Genomic DNA, 23,797 nt, shown 5'->3' on the forward strand with positions numbered 1-23,797 from the left:
ATTATAGTTTTGATTTGTATTTCCCTGATGATGAGTGATGTTGAGCATCTTTTTCATGTGTCTGTTAGCCATTTATATGTCTTCTTTGGAAAAATGTCTATTCAGGTCTTCTACCTATTTCTTAACTGGATTATCTGTCTTGGGTGTTGAGTTTGATAAGTTTTTTTATAGATTGTGAATACTAACGCTTTATCAGATATGTCATTTGTAAATATCTTTTCCCATTACATAGCCTGCCTTTTAGTTTTGTTGTTTCCTTGGTACTTCATTTCTTTTTATTGTTGAATAATATTCCATTGTATGAACATATCACATTTTATTTATCCATTCATCAATTGATGAACATTTGGATTGTTTCCAGTGTTTTTCTGTTATGGACAATGCTGTTATGAACATTTGTGAGCCAGTTTTTATATAGATGTGTGTTTTTATTGGGTATGTGTTTTCAGTTGTATGATTTCTTAAATATGTTCTCTCTTTCTGTGGATTGTCTTTTTACTTTATTGATAATATTATTTGAAGGGACAAAGTTTTTAATTTTGATGAAGTCTGGTTTCTCTATTTTTCTTTGTCACCTGTACTTTTATCTAAAAGTGTTTTGTCTGACCCAAGGTCACAAAGATATATTCCTTTATTTTGTTCTAGGAAGAAATTTTTCCTTACCCTTATATTTACTTCACACACTCATTTAGGTATGTGATCTGTTCTAAGCTAATTTTTGTATATGGTGACAAAGGGATCCAAATGAATAGTCACTTGCCCCAGCACCATTTGTTGACTCTCATGTTCTGATATGTAGTATGTTCATTTTTTTTTCAATTCTATTATGATTATTTCTTTGGTACATGAGTTGTCTTGATTTCTTTCTAACCTATTTGTGATCTACTTAAATTTTTAAATTGATTTCTTACTTAAATACATTGTGCTTCTTTGAATGAATACATGACTTAGAATACATGACTACTTAGAAATTCAAAGAGAGTAACATTATGGTCTAGCTATATAATGTCAGTTTTTTTATTCCTGTGTGCCTGTAAAGAATGAATATTCACCAATTGTTAGACATAATGTGTGTGTGTGTGTGTGTGTGTGTGTGTGTGTATCTTACTTAGATCAAGCTGGATAAATTAGATGTTTATATCATTTGTGTCCTTGGTGATTTTTTTTTTATCTCCCCTGTGTCAATTAATAACTGACATTGAAGTGTGTTAAATTGAAATGTGTTAAATCTTCTATCACCATGGTGGATTTCTCTGCTTCTTCCTTTTAGTTCTTTTTTTTTTTTATGCTTAAGGTTTTCTTTTTAATCTTTTTTAAGAGATTTTATTTGTTTGAGACAATAAGAAAGAGAGAGCATGTACACCAGTGGCAGGTAAAGGGAGAAGCAGACTGCTCACTGAGAGGGAGCCTGACTCAGAACTCCATCCCATGACCCTGAGATCATGACCTGAGTCCAAGGCAGACATTTAACCCACTGAGCCACCCAGGTGTCCCTTATGTTTAGTTTTAACTTATGGAAAGTTTTAAGCATACACAAAAGGAAAGGGAATAGCGTAATCAATTCCTATTGCCCTCTCATCTTTAACCTTTATGAATATATATGGCCCATCTTATTTCATATATATATTTCTCTACCTTCTCTTTTATATTCTTCCAGTGTTTTAAAGCAAATCCTAGAAATATGTTATTGTTTTATAGATTCAATGTTTAGATTTACTCATACATATACCACAATTTGCTCACCATTCTGTTTTACATTTTCACCTATTCAGAAGCATTTCCTTCTGCCCAAAACATCTATATTACAGTATCCTCTAGTGAAATCTTAGTGCTAAATTTTGTCAGTTTTTGTTTCTTTGAAAATGTTTTTGATCTTCTGCATTTTCTAGAAAATAAGTGCAGAATTCAAGTTGACAGTTATTCTTTCTGAGCATTTTGAAGATATTATTTCCATGCCTTTTAGCTACCATGGTGGTTGTTGAGAAATAAATAGAAAGTCTAATTTCTGTTTCTTTGTAGCTAATCTCATTGGCTTCTTTAAAGACTATCTCTTTTTCTTTGGTATTCTATAATTTCACCATGATATGACAAGTGAAAATGTGTCATAAGGAATTAAATGATAGTATTTTTGAGTTACTAGGTTTAATTTCTCAATATTCTACTTCTAAGTAATGATTAGTGAGTGGTCTGTAAACAGATATGTAAGGAATTATATTTTATTTTTAAAGACCCTGTGGTGAATACTTTTGGAGTACATGATTTTTAATTTTCAGCTTTATAACTTTCTTCTCAAGATCATGTGTATGCACATGATGTAACATGGCATAGTTTGCTTTCTTTATCTTTCTACAGCACTATTGGAAATAATTATGAAAAATGGAAGCACCGCTGGAAATAGCCCTCATTGCCGAAAACCATCAGGTTGTGGTGGTCAGAGCAAGCCTAATTGTACAAAGGACAGCACATCTGGTGGTAATGAAGGTGGAAAAGGCTACACCAAAGACCAAATAGATGGAGTTCTCAGGTAGGGATAAATATGACTTACATCTCAACTATAATTGATACTAATGTAATATTTTAATGTTAAAACACCTAAAAATAAGTGTGTGAACTATAATTAAGTGAAAGAACAAACATGGAAGAATTGAACTCTCGGTATCTTATGCTTTATGTTATTTACCAACTCAATCTGTAAAGTACCAACTCTATGGAAGGTTCCATCTTTTAAATAAAAGTAACTATAAGGCACAAAGTTGCTTCCAGATATTTTTTTCTTGGGGAACATTATTTGAATTTTTTGACAAAGTATAATATGTAGATAACTATATTAAAAGAGGATAAAGAATTGTTTTGTCTTCTGTATATAGGAAAGTAGAATTTCACATGAGAAGAAAATTGAGGGCCATAGCAACAGCATTTTCAAATTCCTACTTGTGTTAATGTAGCATAGTTTTTTTTTCTCTCTCTCTTTTAGGCCATCTTTATATATATGCAAACATTATAATATCCTATTCTTTTAATATTTTTCTTACTCTAATGATCCTGCCTCTGTGTTTTTAGTTTTACCCCATGATACACTTCTACTTAAAGTAGAATTAGGTAGAGTTGGAAAATTGTGAACTGGGTCTTGGGAATCTGACGTAACTGATTATATAATTAAGAAAAGATTTTCTGGCAATAAAGTGAACCTTTGAGTATGAAACACTACAGAAAATGCTGTTTTGTTTTCTTCTACAACTTAGGGAAGCTGTATTTTATATTGTACTGATGTTCTCTAGGTAAACTAAAGTGTGAGGATGAAAAACTCTAAATAGTGGTTAATCAGACAATTCATATGGAGATTAAATTATAGTACAGAGAAATAGCTCAAGTGAAGAGTAGGTAAAACTAGATTATCTTTCTCTTTACATTTTCTTACCTATTTTCTTCTAATCTTACTTCTCTTTTCTCACCATTTTTCTCCATTGCTTTTTAGTTCATTCTTTTTTTTTCTTACCATAATTTAGAATTGAATCATTTTAAATCAAATATCAGTGTATTTACATTTTTCTTCTTCCCCAATATATTTAGACACTAAAGCTTGATTGTAACATTTTTATCTGAGTATAACCACAGATCTTGGCATTTGGTGGGAAAAAAGAAAAGATAAAAGACTCCCTAATCATGGGGAAGCCATGGTAAAGGGTATTTGATTAGCATGAATGATAGTGAAGCACTTTTGGGAAATAAGTAATTTTGCTAACTACTTTTATAACTAGTATTGTGTCAGAGATGGCTGAGTAAGTAAATGAATAAATGAGAGACCTTTGAATTTCTTCAAGATAAAGCTTTAATGAAATAGTGTTCTGAAATGCATTCCAGGAAACCACATCTATTTGAAAACAAATTGTATTTTCTTGTAGAATTTACTTTATATTGGGAGAGTATGTTTTTACTAAAAGAACCAAATAAACTCAATTGTATTGTATATGATTTCTATTTAGAAAAAAATATAGTTGAAAGTTCTGGAAAATAGGAATTTCCTAAATCTGGTGCTATTTTTTTAAATCATCTTTTCTTTATTTCCTCTCGTCTCACCTTGAAAGGAAAAGAGGAGTAAATCAAGGTATGGTAGAAAGAAGGAAGGAAAAGCAGTGCTTTTGTTCTGCTATCTCTTATCTCTTGGAGTATTTTAAGAATGGAAGAATGACAGATGATGGCAGGTACAGATACACTTTGTATATAGCCAGAACTGGAAAGATGGAAACATGGTGTTGAGGGAGTTTCTGTCTGTTGGCTTTTATATTCTCTGTGAAATTGGAGATGAGGTTATCCTCTGAGAGTTAGGAGCAAAGAGATGAGATTGGAAACTTGAGGAAGTTGTGAAAGTATGGAATATTTACAGAGGGGTAAAGCAAAGGGAAAGGAAGGATTGCTGGTTAGCATTGAGAACCCAGCCAGGTTTGAAACCATGAATTCTTATTGGGTTTAAGTATTAGCTTAGTCGTATAGCTGTACTAGAAATTGTTTCTCTGGTCAATAATGTTATCCCTTTTTATTAAATGCAGTTTTTTTCCTTTGAAAACTAAATGTGACTGAATGATTCTTTAATAGAATCCCTAAGTTATCAGAGTACTTCAGTTGATAACTTCTATGAGTTGCTTAGCTGAAATATATAACACTTACTCATTATATTAGCCTTCATAAGTGTTGCTTCAGTGAGGTAACAGATCACCAGCAAACACTTAAATGCTGTATGTTTTGTTTTTTGTTTTACCTATACACAGGGGATTTTTTTCTGAAGAAAGCCATGTTATCTTGTGTTAGCAGGATTATGCAAACAAGTTGCTCAGTGACAGTTTGGCTCAATGGGAGAAGCCATGCAATAATACTGCATCCATTGCATAAGTAAGAGCTAGCTTACAATAAGACTGAAGTGTATAACTTTGTAGAGCTAATAATATTCTGTGTAACTAAACACTGTTTGTTGTCTTTGAGTTGAAATATATTGAAAAATTATTGAGATGTGTCCTGGATCTAACTTGAAGTTTTTACTTTCTCATTGAAAAAAAGGCCCATCTTTTACTTAAAAAATTTATAAATCAATGTGAAAGCATTAACTGGGGCATCATACTATTTATCAATTAGGAACACTTTTGTACAATTGTGAAGTCATTTGAATTATGGAGATTTGATTAGGATTTGATTTAAGCTGCAGTTCTTTAAATGAAAAGAAATGATTTTGCTAAACTTAACAAATAAATAATCCTTTGTCTCAGTATAAATATTTCCCTAAACACCAATTAAATTGGAGCCTATTTAAATGATCAGCTATAACATGCAAAAAAGAATTGAAAGAGGACTCTCCTGCCCTACCCACTATGCTTTCATGCACATAAAGGAAGACATAGAGGCTGAACTAGATGTACTTCTCGATTGTTGAGGCTGCAGTCTTTCTGGACTGGTTGTATAATACTTCCTTCCAGGATAGGTAATAGGTTACTTCTTTTTAATTTATTTTCTTTTTTATCTCTTTAAAAAAATTATTTGGTGAAGATGGAGAAGAAAGTTTAAATCTTTCAGTAAGGAGTGAATTTTAGGAAGTATGACAAATGCATTTAATTGGTGAAGGAATGATGAATGAAAATATGAATTAAAATAAATATGTGAATGGTAATTTCTCATTCAGATGTGAAAAATTAAGTAAATGAGTACATTTGGAGCATTACCTGAAATATATAGTGGTCTTCAGCCTGTGCATTGATGATATCAACTTGATACCTTTCTGCTGGCTTCTCAAAAAATTTCTCCTCTAATATATGATGAAAAACTCAGTGCAGGGAGGATATGGTAAAACTAGCTACCCTTAAGAATTAGTGAAATAATTGTTTTCCTACCTTTTTTCTCTTTGTGACAGTTCTTTTCCTTTTTTTTAAAGATTTTATTTATTTGAGAGAGCACACGAGTTGGGGGGAGGGGCAGAAGGAGAGGGAGATGCAGACTCCCTGTCTTTGTGACAATTCTTAGCTTTATGACCCATCTCTAGAGGATTGTGGATTCCAACCTAATTTCCCTACACTATCCAGCAGTCCTCTGTTGGGCTGCCTTTTTCTATTGCCTAGGCTTTTATGCTCAAGAAATCTCAACAAAACAATTTTACAGTTAATCTTGTGTATAATTAATCATCTTATGCATGCAAACCAAGTAATAATGACTTTAGGATTGTTTAGTAGTTCTGTTGATCACTTCCTTTTGTTTTCTGCATCCAGATAGTATCTGTCACATTCACAGCACTGTTCCTTGTCCTACAGTCCATTATCCTCTATTCCAAATTGACTTTTGGTGCCATCTATATTTTCAGTATAGCATTTATCACCTTTAACTTTTAGATCCTAACCATTTCTGCCCTCAAATGGACCCAGTCATCCATCTGTCTATCCATCATTCATCGCGTATGATGAACAAGACAAAATCCTTGCCTTCAAGGGGCCTATAGTCTAGAAGAGTAGTCAGACATGATAGCTTCAGTACATTGTGGTCATTGCTGGGAGAGGGCTCAAGTCCAGACGGCTTTGCAGGGGGTAATATAAGAGGAACACCAAACCTAGTCTTGAGGAATTTGAGTTCTTGAGGAAAGGGAAAGCTAAGTTGAAGACTGAAGAAGTTGTAGAAACTAAGCAAGAAGGAGGGTGGAGAAGGCATGTTTTGGGCACCAAAGTCAACATTTGAAAATAACTATGAGAGAAAAGTTTGTTTAAACACTGATTGGAAAAGCAAACAGAAAGAAAGAGATGGGTTACTCTGGTGTCTAAAGGGCTCCTTTTCCTTGTCTGGTTCTGAGATAGCAGGATTTTCAAGTCAGACTTCAGATTGGAATCCTTACTTGTGGGGCCTTTCCTAATCATCTTATTTAGAATAGGTGGCCTTCACATCCATTCTCTTGTCTCCTTTGTCACTTTAGTTTTCTCTAAATATTTATTATCATAGGACGTACTTTATATTTTACTTGTATATTTGTTCATTGCTCATCCCTCTTCTGATTGTAAATTTAATGTGAAGAGGAGATTTTTTTTTTACTGTTTTATTTTCACTACTAACATCTGAAACAGAGTCTATCAGAAAGTAGATGCTCTGTAAATTTTTGTTGAGGAAGTAAATTTCAGTTCCTATTTATTACTTGGTTATTGAACTTTTGGCAACTTACTTAACCATTCAAAGCCTTGGTTTTCTCATTGGTTCTTATTGTCCTAGGAATAACATCTACCTAATGAGGAATACATGAGACAATTTGTGTAAAATAGACAACATAATAAGGTTCTGTAGCTCTGTGTAAAATCTTTGTAGACCAGATGTAGTTTGGAATTCAGAATTGTTCCCATTTTAGAAAGGTAATAAGGAGCATATATTATACATTACATAATAACATTTAACATGTGGTGAGCAGCCCATAACCTAATAGTAACCTTTCTGCAGCAACTTGTACAAATATTCACACTTAAATGGGATAAGTGAAAATTCTGTAGCAGCTTCACATCCATTCAGGACAAACTTTGCCTCTAAAAGAGTTCAAGTCAGGTTTTTGCAGTCAAATTATAGAATAACTCTCATTTTTCAGAGGTTTGTGGATATGGAACATGGATATGTGATTGTGGACCTGTGCCTGACACACAGTAGGTGTTCTATAAATGTCCCCTTTCCCTTTTTCTCTATCACATAGTTTCTAAACATATCTGGGAGAATGGGTCTCTACAAAGGCAGGAATCTCTACAAATGTTTCTGTTTTGTTCATTAATATATCTCAAGTGCTCAGAGCACCGTCTGTGACAAAATTGGTGCTCAATAAATATTATTGATTAAATAAAGGAAATATCACGTTTATGAAATAAAGTTGACTGTGTTAATATTTATTAAATATCTAAAGCAGAAAAATCCAATTTTAATTGTTACCATAAAGAAGACTGCATAACAGATTTTTGTTGATGTATGATTATAAAAATTTTCTGTAATCTTATACATGTCTTCTCTCTCTCTTTTTTTTTTTTTTTAACTTTGTTCATTTAACAAATGTTGGTACTTTTCATAATAAAAGGAGAGCAAAGGATCATTTATTCCAGAAATATTTACTGAGAACCTATCCTGTACCAAGCACTATTATGGCTTATAGATTCAATAGTAAAATAAGATCAATCTTGTCTCTTTCCTTTGAGAACTTTGAGTTACTCTGCAATTCCTTAGCTGCCGGCGAACGATTATGTCTAAGATCTTTTCACCTGTTACTACCTCAAACCCTCATATGTGGGACACATCTAAAGTCATCAAGTACTCCACAGAAAATGTTTAAAATAGTACAGTATTTTAGTGGAGGAAAATTATTAGGTTTGGGGAGAATATTAGCATTTGAAAGTATTAATGTTCTCTTCTCCATTCAGAGCATATTTTTTTTCTTAATGTACTTCCAAGACTCTGGGCTTAAATCTGTTAACATCTTTAGTTAGCTATGTAAATAATTTTAAAAGTATGCTTATCATAATGAAAATTGGGTGTAAAAAGCATTTTTAAGTCCTGTGATACATATTATTTTGAGATTTTCTTTTTCTTAGACTGACGCAGATGAGTTCCCTTTAGTATAGTGGAGCTGAGTTAAACTTGCCTTGAGATTTAAACCTTAGGATACTTGTAGTTGTTTTACATGCACTAAACTTGCTTTGATATTTGGTTAGGTCTATGTTATGCGACAACTAAAATCTTGGGATGCAATGCGTATTAATTAATCTTTAGCTACAACATACTTGTGAACAGTTTTGGAATTTCTTTGTGCACCTAAGAATACTGTAAAATTGTTCTCGCCCTCTCATTTTAGTTTCAGCATGTGCTCTGTTCTTAATCCATGGTTGTTATGGGCTTTGCCTTACTTCTCTGTAGTTGTGATAAAAAACACCAAGGACATTCTCATGGCCAACTCTCCTTAGACAGGAAAGAGGTTAAAGGAATAGTCTGTGAGAATGAAGCAATAACCTTTAACAGGATAAGCTATCATTTGACACTGAGAAAACAATCCTACTATTCTTATAAATAAAAAATTAGAGATATTACATGAAGTTCTTCCTTGAAATTTGCATTGTAACACACTCTTTTGTTCACAGCATAAACAAATGTAAAAATTACTATGAAGTACTCGGAGTTACCAAAGATGCTGGTGATGAAGATTTGAAAAAAGCTTATAGAAAGCTTGCTTTGAAGTTTCATCCAGACAAAAACCATGCACCTGGAGCAACAGATGCTTTTAAAAGTAAAGTAAACCTTTTAAAGCAATTTTCCTAAGCTCTTTTTTGAATCCTACTTTACAGTGTTTTAGAATATTAAGTTCTGCTTTTAGACTGGTGCATTTAGAAGCCAGCATAAGCAAGATCCTCAAAATCCTTTAAAACTGTACTATTAATTTGTTATAAAATGCAGTGTGGCTTCACAAAAGCAAAATGCCAGTTTTGGCAAAGTCCTAAGCAACTTTTCTAGATAATCGTGCATGCTTTCTAGTTTACCACATGCTAGTAGTGTGGTGATTACACATGAGCTTCTTGTGTATTGCCATCTGCTTCCAAAGGGAACTAAAACAAAATATTGCAAGGTTTTTTTTTTTTTGTTGTTTTTGTTTTTGTTTTTGTTTTTTAGCTTTTGCAAGTTTTTAGGATAGAGACTGTCTAGAATTGGGAAATTTGGATTGTCTGCCCAGTGTTCTTGTATTTCTGTTAACTGGCCAATTTTTGCATTTATTTATATGTGGTTCTAACAAATGTGATTTTTTTTTCTTTTTAAGAATTAGTTTCTTTGGGTACCTGGCTGGCTAAGTCAGTGGAACATGTAGCTCTTGATCTCAGGTCGTGCATTTGAGCTCCATGTTGAGCATGAGCTTACTTAAAAAAAAAGAATTAGTTTTTTTCCTTTAGCCTACTATTCATTTTTCTTCATTTTATTAATATAATTTCGAGGTTTTTGTCTCTGCCAATTTAGTAAATAAATGTCAGAGAGTTGATTTTATAATTTTGTATTTTGTCACATACAATTTCTTCATAATAGCTAACTTCTAATTTGCAGGAAAATGCTTATATTTGTGATTGTTCCTTCTTTTGAATTTGGCATTTATAGAGCCAACATACAATATTTGCAGTGAAGTGCTGGGGTCTTGGAATAACAGAAAGGAAATGCTAATTTTTAAAATGCTCCTGGGGTGCCCAGGTGGGTCAGTTGGTTAAACATCTGACTTTTGATTTCTGCTCAGGTCATGGTCTCAGGGTCTTGAGATGTAGCCCTGCATCTAACTCCACCCTGGGTGTGAAACGTGCTTAAGATTCTTTCTCTCTCCCTCTGCCCTTCCCCACAATTCACATCATTTCTCTTTTTCTGAAAAAATAAATAAATAAATAGATAGATAGATAGATAGATAGATAGATAGATAGATAGATAGAATAAAATGCTCCTAAAAGATAGATGGTTTCATTGGTCTTTCACAAAATGCTATTAAAATTGTTTCTAAAACAGTTTTATTTCTTGAAGGAAGTTGCCAAATAAAATATATGGCAATTATTAATATGTTTCAATAAAAGCAACTGCCAAAGTGGTGCTGGTGAAAGTATAAAGTATCACTATGACAAGAGCCTTCTCTGTTTGTTACCTTAAAAGTGGCATGTTGAAAGTACAGAAAATATTTCTTTACTCAAAAACACTAACTTTAGCTAGCACATGTTCCCCCCAAAGTTAAAAAAAATTTTTTCACATTATGAATTAAAATCATTTAATTTCAAATTGGTGTTTTTATATAATGAAAAACATTTAGGCAGTGAGTTATTTTCATGTTTGTGATCTGCTAAGTGATTTCAATATTAATTCTCCATTAATGTTAAAAATGTTAAACTGCTTCTTTCTCTCACTTCTGTATTGAAGTCATTTAGCATTATTAGTCTTGGAATAACAGTAAGTGGACCTACCAATATTTTTAGATCCTATGTATTTTGAAGAGGTGAGCAGCATAAATGTCACCCCAGCTAGACTTTCAGAAGAGCTTTACAAAGGTGATTACAGTTTGATGTGGTACATTTCAGAGTCTGATGCTCTACTTTGCAAACTGGAAACAATATTTATCAACATGCTGGGAAGGTGGTTCATCTCTAGAGAAGAGGCTCACATTATTCAATACACAGGAGGTTGTTTGTAAATCAGAATGCCAATTTATTAATCCCAAAGAGGATCAGAATAGGGAGTTGGTTGATGAGCCCATTTTTCATTGAGTGGAAACTACATAGAAAACTACGTTGTAATTCACAGATGCTTGGTGAGCAATGGTACTTAATTAGAAAATATTACGGTTAGTGTCATCATTCAGAAATGGCAGGTTTCATTTATTCAGCATGCAGAGTCTTTTCTTTATCTTCTGAATCATTTTATTTCTAACCAACCAATCCTAACTTCTGTTTTTGGGATACCAAGCTGTTTATTTTAAGTAAATACTATAGTTTTTTTTTCTTTTGTATAAAAACTAAGTACAGATTGATTGCTCTGTAACTACTAAAACACTTTTTACATAAGATCGAAACCATTTGCTTTTTATTTCCTCCAAGAATAGAAAAAGAGGAAGTAATTGGTTTAGGGAATTAAATTAGATAGGAAAGATATTTTCACTTGTGTTTTTGTTTTGTTTTGATTTTTAAATAAGCTCAATGCCCAATGTGGAGCTTGAACTCACAATCAAGAGTCACATGAAAAAAAAAATGCTGAGCTAGCCAGGTGCTCTTTCATTTGTGCGTTTTGTAAAGATTTAAAAATAAAAGGTTGCTATCAAGGAGGATAGACTAAATAAACTCTTAAGTTCATATAGCTATTTGTCCTTTACAGTTAAGATTGTAACTCAAGTGTCTTGAAGCAGGGAATATTTTATTTACCTCTAGAGAGTGACTTGTACAATATATATGAACATACTTTTAAAAAATATTTGAATGAAATGGATCCCTTTCCTTCTAGCTGACATGGACGTCTTCAAAATATACTTGGTCTACTTTATCTTCAAAGGCAAATAATTCAAAGTATTTCAGAGACCTTTTGAATGGTACCTGTGCCTATTCACATCAACATGAGAGTAATAACAAGGGGTGTGGATTAGTTGCTTATATGTTTACTTGATAAATAATAATGGGTCAGATAGTTTTACCTATGTTAGGTCTGGTAATTAAATATTCCTAACATCTGGGCTAGTTTTTGTAGAGAAATACAAAAGGAGAATATGAGATATCCTCTTCCTCAAAGAATTTGAGAAGTGTCACACAGAATATTTGGAATAGTAGTATACATAACATTTGACAAGCATTTTATAGTTATTCATTCCTATTTTTTCATTTAATGCTTATTAAAAATCTTTTGAAGTAGTCAGGGGACTAGTGTCATCCTTCCATTCCCCAGTAAGAAAATTAAGACTCAGAGAGATTAGCTGATTTAAGGATCTCCCAGAAGACTGAATATAATTAAATACCAAAACATTGAATACAGATGTTTGAAGAAAAGTCAGAAAGATAAGGTAGATTATAATCAGAGTAATCAGAGAAGGCTTTATGTAATAGGTGAGAATTAAGAGTTTTCTGGACATGAGTATGATTTCCATGACTAGAGAAGAGAGAAAATGGCAGAAATTTGGGTATGAGAAGGAGGGAAGTGATTTAAAAATCAATGAGGAGTTCCACTTTCAGGAAGATGGAATAGATGTACTTTTCCCTATTCCTTGCACAATGTATAAAACTGAATATTGCATATAAAACAAACATGATGGTACACCTGGGTGGTTCAGCGGTTGATTATCTGCCTTCAGCTCAGGGCGTGATCCCAGGATTCGGGATCAAGTCTTACATTGCCTTATTGTGGGGAGCCTGCTTCTGTCTCTACCTGTGTCTCTGCCTCTCTCTCTCTCTCATGAATAAATAAATAAAATCTTAAAAGAAACATGAAAAAAAAAAAAAAAAACCTTTGAAAGGTGGAAAGAAGAAGGTAGATGAGCTAGGGACCTTGGGACCCAAAGAACTACATGGCAGTAAGTTGCTTGGGTTTTCATTTGCCTTTTATATCTTAGACTAGGTACTGGAAAAGCAGACAACCCAGAAATACCAATAAGCACAGATAAACAATCCCCAAGAAAAGCCTGCTTTCTCTAGCTAAACCACCAGGAAGGGGGCAACCTGGTAAGACAGAAGAATTTTAAGCAATAACCATGCAATACAGCCAAATCCAAGAAAAAACTGTGGTCCTACTGCACCCACATCAGCAAAGGCTGAGTAAAAACCCAGCCTGTTACCTTCTCTGGGCTGTAATAAGATGCCTACCCCTTTTACTGGGGTGTTAAGAGAGATGATCAAGCAGGGAGCTGGTACTTCTGCTTGGCAGTAACAAGGTGCCCCTTTCCCTCCTCATTGAGGTAGTGTCATAAGTGACCTAGTGGAGACTGAGGACTTTAAGCACCATTTAGAGGCAAACAAAGCCATATCCTTGTGTTAGTGAACCTACCAGGGGTGGGGGGAGTAATGAGGCACCCATACCTACTGTTTCTAGCCACAGAGATATGACTGGACACTTGATGGGAGACTAGGAATCTTATCCCCGCTCAGCAGTAATGAGCTCCTCTTTTCAGATGTTATCAGAGGCCAAGGGGGAAACCTGAACTTTTATTCCCATCTGGAAGTAAAAAGGTGGTATTTCCTCTTCCTGTACCAGAATAATGTCAGAGGAGGACAGAAGTTTTAGATAGGTTCAGAGTTTCATAAGATAATATCTCAAATGACTGCATTTCAGTAGAAAATCATCATTACTAAGAACAAGGAAAATCTCAAATTAAATTTAGGAAGTCATAGATATCCATGTGGAGATGACAGAGAAGTTAGAAATGATTAACAAAGATTTTAAAGCATCCATCATAAAAATGCTTCAATGAGCAATTACAAATATACTTTAAATACATTTTGTAAAAGAAGAGTTTCAGCAAAGAAATAGGAAATCTGAGCAAATAAAAGGTATAAAGAATCAAATGGAAATTTTACAACTTAAAAATACAAAAACCAAAATAAAATCAAGCAATAAATGGAATAAACAGCAAAGTGACAGGAAAGAATCAGTGAATTGGAAAATAGAAAAATAGTATCTAATCTGAAAAGCTCCAGGGACAAGTGGGACCTATAACCAAGATTTAACATTTATATCGTTGAGGTCTTAAAAGGAAAGGAAGAAGAGAACTTGGCTGAAAAGGTACTCAAAAATAAATAAATAATGATTGAATACTTCCCATACTTGTCAAAAGATATAAACTTACATAATTCAAGAAGTTGAATGAACCCCAAACAGATAAACCTCCCAAAATTCACACAAAGACACATCATAGTCAAACTTTTGAAAACTAAAGATGAAGAAAATTTTGAAAGAATCAAAAGAGAAATGACACCTTACCTACTGGGGAAAAGCAATTCAAATGACAGTGAATTTCACATCAGAGACCATGCAGGCTGGGAGGCAATGACCCATTTTCCAAGTATCTTTTGAAAGAAAAGAACTTTCACCTAGAATTGTATACCCAGTAAAAACATCCTTCAGGAATGAAGGAGAAATCCAGACATTTTCAGATGAAAGTAAAAAGAGAATTTGTCATTGGCACACATACCCTAAAAGAATAGCTAAAGGAAGTTCTCTAACCAAAATAAAACAATAAAAGAAGAAATCTTGAAATATGAAAAAGGAAGAATATGGTAAGCAAAAAAATGGGTAAATGCAATATATTTTGTTTCTCCTCTTGAATTTCTAAATTGTTTGACATCTGAAGAAAACTTTTAGCATTGTCTGTATGGTTCTAAATGTATGCCAAGAAAATATATAGGACAATTGTGTTATAAATGGGGACGGAGAAAAGAAAGTTAAAAAAGTAAGGGTTTCATGGTATACTTGAACTAGTAAAATGATAACAGCAGTAGGCTGTGATAAGTTGCGTATGTGTAATATAACACCTTGAGCAACTACTAAAAAGTTGTATAAACAGATACACTCAGAAAACACTAAATAAATCAAAATGAAATTCTAAAAAAAATGTTTCACTCACAGGAAGTCAGGATAAAGAACAATAAGCAAAAAATAAAATAGACATAAACCCTAACTTACCAATAACTACATTAAATGTATGTGATCTAAATATGCCAATTAAAAGACAGATTGACAGAATGAATTAAAAAAAAACATGACTATAAGAATTAAAAACATGTTATATATAAGAAACACACCTCTTTAATAACAATACAGACAGGCTGAAGGTAAAGAAATGGAAAAAGATATATCATAAAACTTTAATTAAAAGAAAGCAAGGGGCAGCCCGGGTGGCTCAGCAGTTTAGCGCATCTGTCAGCCCAGGGCCTGATCCTGGAGTCCCACATCGGGCTCCCTGCATAGGGCCTGCTTCTTCCTCTGCCTGTGTCTCTGCCTCTCTCTCTCTCTCTCTCTCTCTGTGTCTCTCATGAATAAATAAATAAATTTTTTTAAAAAATAAAAATAAAAAAAATAAAAGAAAGCAAGAGTGGCTATATTAATATTAGATAAAGTAAATTTAGACTAAAAAAGTCATCAAAGAAGGAATTATAAGAGGATCAATCCTTCAAGGTAACATAACAATATACATGTGTTTGCATTAAAAAACAGATGCAAAATATGTAAATCAAAAACTGATAGAACTGAAGGAGAGATAGACAAATTCATAATTATAGTTGGAAACCTAAGCACCTCTCTGTCAATAATTGATAGAACAGCTTGACAGAAAATCAGGAAGAATATGGAAGAATGAAACATCATCATTACCGAACAAGCTCTAATCAATATTTATAGAACACTCTATCCAACAACAGCAGATTATAAATTCTTTTCAAGTGCTCACAAAACATAGACCCAGATAGAGCATATCCTGGGTCAAAAAATAATAAACCTCTACCAAACTAAAAGTCTGAAGTCATACAGAGTTGGTTCTCTGACCACGATGAAATCAAAGTAAAAATTAATGACAGAAAGATAATTGAAATATGTCTAATCACTTGGAAACTGGATAGCACATTTCTAAATAATATATGGGTCATCAAAATTTTTTTAATGTTTGCTCTGCAGAGACCTTATGAAGAGGTTGAAAAGACAAGTAACAAGGTGGGAGAGAATATTCACCAAACATATCTGAAAAGGACTAGTATTTAGAATACAAAGGGAACTCCCCAAACTGAAAATTTTAAAAACAGACAATTCAGTTAGAAAATTAGAAAAAAAACCATACCACGTAAGATGACATACAGATGGGAAATAAGCAATTGAAAGATTTTTAACATCATTCATAGCCATTAGAGATAAAGTAAAACCCATGAGATACCACTATGCACCTTTCAAAATGGCTTAAATAAAAAAATAGCAACAACACCAAGTAACCGGCATGGATGTAGAGAAACTGGATCACTCATACATTGTTGATGGGATGTGAAATGACACAGTCACTCTGTAAAACAGTTTGGCAATTTCTCAAAACTATTCAATTACCATACAACTTAGCAATTGTATTCCTGGGTATTTATCCTAGAGGTAAAAATTGATGTTTATGTATAAACTTGTACATGGATGTAAATAGCAGTTTTATTCATAATACCAAAACCTAGAAACAACCCAGATGTTGTTCATTGGGTGGACAGTGAAAGAAACAGTGGTGCATCCATACCATGGAATACTACTCAGCAATAAAAAGGACGGTGAAAGAAACAGTGGTACATCCATACCATGGAATACTACTCAGCAATAAAAAGGAATATTACTCAGCAATAAAAAGGGTGGCCCAGGTCTTAATGCCTGCTTTTGGCCCAGGGCACGATCCTGGAGTTCCAGGATCGTGGGACTCCTGGCATGGAGCCTGCTTCTCCCTCTGCCTGTGTGTCTGCCTCTCTCTCTCTCTCTCTGTCTATCGTGAATAAATAAATAAAATATTTAAAAATAAATAAATAAAAAGGAATGGACTACAGTAGGCCCCCCCCCCAACACACACACACACCTTATTTTCAGGGAAAATGTTCCAAGACCCACAGTGGCTTCCTGAAACAACAGATAGTACTGAACCCTATATATACTGTTTTTTTTTTTTCTTATACGTAAATACCTATGATAAAGGGTGATTTTTAAATTAGGCTCACTAAGATATTAACAATAATTAACAATAAAAAAACAATAAAATAACAAAAATAAAAAACAATAATAAAACAATTTAAAAAATTAAAAATAAAATAAAACAATAAAATTAACAATAACAATAATATCACTAAGATATTAACAATAATTAACAAAAAAAACAATTTTAACAATATACTATAATAAAATTTACATAAAAAGTCTGTCTCTCAAGATACGGTATTGTACTTCATTCACGCTTGTTATGATGATATGGAATGATAAAATGCTAACATGATGAGATGGAGTGAGGTGAATGATTTAGTCACTCTGATGCAGCATTAGGCTGCTATTGACCTTCAGATGATAGGTCAGAAGGAGGATCATCTGCTTCGAGATCATGGTTGATTGAGGGTAACTGAAACCATAGCTTGAGGGTGAAGGTGGGCACTACTGTTTTGGCTTACATACCAACCTGGATTGATTGCCAAAGAACTATGCTGACTGAAAAAAGCTTAATCCCAAATGGTTTCATTCCATTTGTATACTATATTATGTTATTTATATAATATTCTTGAAATCATAAAAATATAGAAATAGAGACTAGATTAGTGGTTGTCAGGGGTTAAAAAGGGGATGAAGGGGAAGGAAGTGGATATGATTATATGAGAGCGACAGGAGGATGGTGATGGAAATGTTCTGTGTCCTGATTATACCAATGTCCATATCCTATTTGTGATAGTACTTTAATTTTACAAGATGCTGCCATTGGAGAAATTAGGTAACAGGTTTAAAGGATTTCTCTGTATTATTTCTTACAACTTCATATAAATTTAAAATTATCTCAAAATAAAGTTTAAAGAAAAAAGAATATGGTGGAAGTTAATTTTGGTGAAATAAATGAGACTGAGGTAGATGTGTTTTGTAAAGCTTTTGAATACCGAAATAAATTTGAGATTTAGTTTTTTAGGAAATGAGAAACTGAAAAATTTGATAATGGGTATAGCACAATGTAAATAAATCGAAAATTACTCTAGTCATAGTAGATAAATTGTCTTGCATATACAGTTATGGATTATAACAATATTTCACAGAGATCTTCTAAAATATCTTAATGTTTGGAATTTATTTTTTTAAAAAGGAAAGCCTTAAAACCTTAAAACCATATATCAGTAGTTTAAAAAATAATAGCATTGTGAAATTACCTGGAATAGTCTATTTAGTATATAGAGATAAATCCTAATACTGATATTATTGGAAGTACAACTCTGGCAGATTTTGATAGATATGCTTCCTTTTTGGGTATTGGTTAATACCTTGCTGTTGTTTGCTAGGTATGTTGTTTAGATTTCTGATCATGCTTTCCCCAATATTATAAATGATGGCTGTATTTCTGATTCATGAATCTATCTGAGAATCTAAAGAAAGTTTTGGACTATCTCCTCAGATAAGTGGACCATCCAACTAATTTTTCATATACTGGGATTCACAGAACCCCTGAAAGCTATTTCTGAATCCCAGGTTTTAGAATCTCCATCAGAAGAAAAGTTGCAGAGTACATGGATATAATTCATTGCAGTGTGCTATGTAATCATCCAAAGACAACTACCTAATGAGCATCTATTTGCTTGTCATTACCTGTGGCAGCTACCGCATGGGATCTGAAAAGTATTTTTTTAAACTATCCCATATTGCAAAAGGTTTACAATCTACTTTAAGAAGTAAGCTGGGGGATCCCTGGGTGGCGCAGCGGTTTGACGCCTGCCTTTGGCCCAGGGCGCGATCCTGGAGACCCGGGATCGAATCCCACGTTGGGCTCCCGGTGCATGGAGCCTGCTTCTCCCTCTGCCTGTGTCTCTGCCTCTCTCTCTCTCACTGTGTGCCTATCATAAAAAAAAAAAAAAAAAAAAAAAAAAGAAGTAAGCTGTATTTAGAAGTATCAGAATGAGAATAAGGTAATTCCCACTTTTAGATCAAAGCATTACAGCTTTTGTAAATTACCTCAAGAAGACATTTGGTAACCATTGCCTCTTTTGGAGTAGGAATATGAGATGGGAAATCAAATTCTTTATAAGTAAATATCATAAAACTAGCAAAGTGAGATAGGAATACTAGAGACTATCTGGATCCATTCAAAAGCAAATTCAGACTTTATCCTGGACCATGGGGATGGATATTGCAGTGAAAACATAGATACCTTCCCTATCCTCATGGAGTTGACAGTTTCAAGAGAAACAAATTATTAATGAATAAAATGAAAGATAGTTCACTCTGGGCTAGAGTATATAAAAACGGGTTTACAGTAAAGGTTGCATAGAATATACCTACTATTGAAAAAAATTTTTGACCTTGAACAAGTATCCTAACCTGTTTGAGCCTCAGGAGGCTCATCCATATAGTAAGGATAATAATGAATAATGTAAAAATATATTGGGTTCAGAGTATGGTAGTTAGTAGCTACTGCTATTATTATTGGTTTGAGTAGCACTAATGAATGACTAGATTAGGATATTCAAAAGACGAAGTAGGATATTAGAGGATGGAGCACAATAGTAAGAAAGCAAGATGAACATTCTTTTATGTTAAATATTGTAGGAAGACTTACCAGTCTCATATAAAAATTTGTATTGGGAGGTAATAATATGTATAATTGCAAGTAGTGTATAAGTTTAATGTAGAAACCTTTGTTTGGGGCTCCTGGGTGGGGCTCAGTGGTTGAGGCTCTGCCTTGGACTCCTGTAGTAATCCTGGGGTCCTGGAATGAGTCCTGCATCCAGCTCTCTGCAGGGAGCCTGCTTCTCCCTCTCCCTAGGGCTCTGCCTGTCTCTCAGTGTCTCTAATGAATAAATAAAATCTTAAAAAAAACAAAACAAAAAAAAACCCACCTTTTTTTAAGGGGGGGAGGGGCAGAGGAAGAGGGATAGAGAGAATCTTAAGGAGGCTCCAAGCCCAGCATGGAACCTGCCTCCAGGCTCAATCTCATGACCTTGAGATCATGTTCTGAGCCAAAATCAAGAGTCTGAAGCTTAACTCAATGAGCCACCCAGGCACAGCTAATGTATAAGCCTTTATAAGAAATTGTTAATATTTTACCTTTTTTTTTTTTTGTCTCAAGTAGGATTTGTTTTTTTTGTTTTTTGTTTTTGTTTTTTTGTGTGTGTGTGAATATGACAGTAGCTTTTATATGGGGAAGTCTTTTTATAATGTAAAAACTTTGCTTACCAACTTTTACTCATTACCTTTTCAGAGATTGGAAATGCTTATGCTGTTTTAAGCAATCCAGAAAAAAGAAAACAGTATGACCTCACAGGCAATGAAGAACAAGCATGTAATCACCAAAACAATGGTAGATTTAATTTCCATAGAGGTTGTGAAGCTGATATAACTCCAGAAGACTTATTTAATATATTCTTTGGTGGTGGATTTCCTTCAGGTATTTTAATGTTAGTTATAAATATTCTATTTTATGAAGCTAGAGATTTACACCTCCAGTTAGGCTATTTAGAGATTTGTCAACCTTCTCCCCTACATTTCTTGTAGTATTATGATTGATGATTTTTCATGAAGGTGAAAAAATGTTAGCCTTACTACTTTGACTGTAGGTTTGCCTTTTTTCTATATAACATGTTTTAATTTTTTAAAAGAAGAAATGAGTACAGATATTCTCTATTTTATATAAAGCTAAAGAAAGGATGTATAAGTAGGAAATCCAGTGACAATATCTTAGTTAGGTGCTATTACAATTACAGGAGGTATCCTGTACCCTAGATGACAATTTGACATTGGTTCTCTGAAGATCATTGTAGGCATTTCATTCATAAATAAATTGCTAATGTGAATGTATATGGAGGTAGTATTTTCCATTGAAATATTAAAATGTCTGATTCATAGGTTATATATAAAGTAGTGGGGTTTTAAAATTAAAATAGAAATAATTAGTTGAACTAGGCCATCAAAGTAAATATGGTAGAGTTACTACTAAATAGATTTTATAGTACCAGCGTAAGTTGTATTGAACTCTACTTATATTTACTATGGGTTATATGAAAATTAATTTTCTTTAAGAATAGCTCCTATAAGGTAGTTAAAATTATAGCTCTAGTCATATTTACAACATTTAAGTGCTAAGTTAAACATTCAATTCAAAATTAGGAGAATCTTTATGAATGTACTAATATACTTTGGTCTGATGATCCTGTCTGAATATTATTGAGCAAGATTGTGGTCATTGATAGGGCATTTTGTAAAGCATCCTTCATGGAAGGAGAACGTATAAGTATAAATTAATGACTGAAAATACAGCATGTATTTTGACATATTAGGGTATATAATTATCTCTCACAAAAAATTATTCAGACTAGTAATTTTGATGGATAATATGCTAAGAACAAATCTTTCAAGTAGTAGTGAATTTTCAGGTAGTTGAATTACAGTTCTTGTTTTAACATAAGTTACTTTGACATGTTAGCTATTTCTGATTGCTCATCTTATTTGAAAACAACCTGAAAGTCCTTCAGAAACTGAATGTTTGAATAAATTGTGGTCTACCCCTGCCATAGTAGATTACAGAGTATATTATACTTGTTTTTTTTTTTAAATGAGTGAAAGCACTATTTTGATTTCCAAAGGTATTTGTGATTTGTTGATAAATGAGGAAGGCAAGAATTTCAGAGTGATGACCCAAGATTTGTAAAAACAATCAACTGCAACAAAAGTCCTCTATGGATGCAATATTAGGCAGGAACTCTTACTCATGGTTTCATAAAGAAAGAACTTCTACTTTTAAATTCCAGTTCGGTAACATACAGGGCAGCATTGGTTTTAGGAGTAGAATTCAGTGATTCATCACTTACATACAACATCCAGCTCATCACAAGTGCCCTCCTTAATCCCCATCACCCATTTATTTAGCCCATCCCCCATCTTCCTCCCTGCATCAACCCTCTCCTCTGTTCTCTGTCATTAAGAGGGTCTTGTGGCTTGTTTCCCTCTTTCTTTTTTCTCCCCTTCCCATATGTTCCTCTGTTTTGTTTCTTAAATTCCACATATGAGAACTTCTACTTTAAAGAAAGGAAAGTCTGGGGAGAATCATTTCTGTTTCCATCTACTTTTTACTCACAGAGCAATAAGCATTCACTACTCAAACATGCATTATTATAGTAATTTTTAAAAATTAAACAAGAATGTAAAAAAATATGATTTTTCTGATCACAGTTGCTCTCCTTAATTTAGTCTTGCTTTTAATTTTTTAGGTAGTGTACATTCATTTTCAAATGGACGAGCTGGTTATAGCCATCAACATCAGCATCGACATAGTGGACATGAGAGAGAAGAAGAAAGAGGAGATGTATGTTTATGATATGATTAGAAATCTCAAAATGGCAAAATTTCAGCTCAGAAAAAGCAATTAGAATTATCTGAAAATAGGGGAAGTTATTTTAAAAGGAAGTAATGAGTTTTCTATTACCAGAGGTATTCAATAGACTGGACAGTCCCTTAGGGATATTAAGGGAACAAGGGTAGAAGTCAAGCTGGAGGGTGGTGGGTAAAATGACACCTTAAGTTGGTGTTCTGTGATTCTGATGAAGAATATCCCTGTGGTATACACGCTTTGAAGACAAGTTCTCATGTTGGTCCTAAAACATTTAGAATTAGTACTAAAGAACTTAAATTGATAGTTACTTTGCTTGTTCTAATGCAGTTATACCTAATTGCATGTAGCCCTTAAATTACATGGAGTAGAAAGGTAAATGGAAAGAACACTAGACTAAAAATTGAAAAGCCTGGGCCCCCACTCATCTGCTTCCACATACCACCCTCAAATTCAAGGGAATGCTAGATTTGCAAGATAAATAGAGAACTTCCTCATCTGTAACATGAGATCAGTTTACATCAGTGTTTTCCAAATCAGGATCTCTACATAAAGCACCTGGAAAGTGATATTTTTAAGAATCACTCTAGAAAGCTGGTATGATCAGGGAGATTTGAAAGCACTGAATCAGATGATCTCAAATGCCCTTTCTGCCTCTAAAAATATATGACAACTGTTGGATTATTAACAACTACAATTATATTACAATTTATTATTTTTTGATGATTTTTTGTAGGGAGGTTTTTCTGTGTTTATCCAGCTGATGCCCATTATTGTATTGATCCTCGTGTCATTATTAAGCCAATTGATGGTCTCTAATCCTCCTTATTCCTTATATCCCAGATCGTAAGTAGCTAAGTGAAGTTTAAAAAAAAATTATTGTTTCTTATCTAGCTTCTTTTAAAGGGCTTTGTGCTCTCTTCAACTTTTAAGTAATCTTCTATTACTATATCAGATTTTAAAATATCTAATTTAAAAAATAGTTACTCAAGTAATAAATTTGTATTGTCTTGTTAGTTACATTTCTGTTCCATTGTGGGTAAAGACAGAAGTACTATATTTGAACTTGATAGCAATTTAATATGATAGGTAATGTGTTGAATTCACAGGCAAAATATAGTTTAAAAGACAAAAATATTTGAAAGACAAAAGTAGAATTGTAATTGTTGTTACATAGACTTATATCATTGAGGGGTAAATGACTACATTCTTTTGTTTGTAGATATCGGTTAACTAAAAGCGAATATTACTTTT

General features: G+C 33.3%; 1 protein-coding gene across 4 annotated transcripts in view; it reads left to right on the forward strand.

Moving 5' to 3' along the window:
• The window catches only part of DNAJB14 (DnaJ heat shock protein family (Hsp40) member B14), a 47,344-nt gene that overhangs the window by 13,508 nt on the left and 10,039 nt on the right, over positions 1–23,797 (forward strand). For 3 of the 4 annotated variants that reach the window (XM_038582031.1, XM_038582030.1, XM_038582032.1), the window contains exons 2-6: positions 2,353–2,524; positions 9,123–9,268; positions 20,420–20,605; positions 22,425–22,519; positions 23,280–23,389. In XM_038582031.1, the coding sequence (XP_038437959.1) occupies positions 2,353–2,524; positions 9,123–9,268; positions 20,420–20,605; positions 22,425–22,519; positions 23,280–23,389 (709 nt within the window). Of the gene's footprint in view, positions 1–2,352; positions 2,525–4,766; positions 4,892–9,122; positions 9,269–20,419; positions 20,606–22,424; positions 22,520–23,279; positions 23,390–23,797 lie in introns of those variants that run through there. The other variant, XM_038582033.1, reaches the window with a different exon arrangement.

This window comes from Canis lupus, chromosome 32 (assembly GCF_011100685.1).
Source record: "Canis lupus familiaris isolate Mischka breed German Shepherd chromosome 32, alternate assembly UU_Cfam_GSD_1.0, whole genome shotgun sequence".
In the NCBI taxonomy this organism is placed as follows: domain Eukaryota; kingdom Metazoa; phylum Chordata; class Mammalia; order Carnivora; family Canidae; genus Canis; species Canis lupus.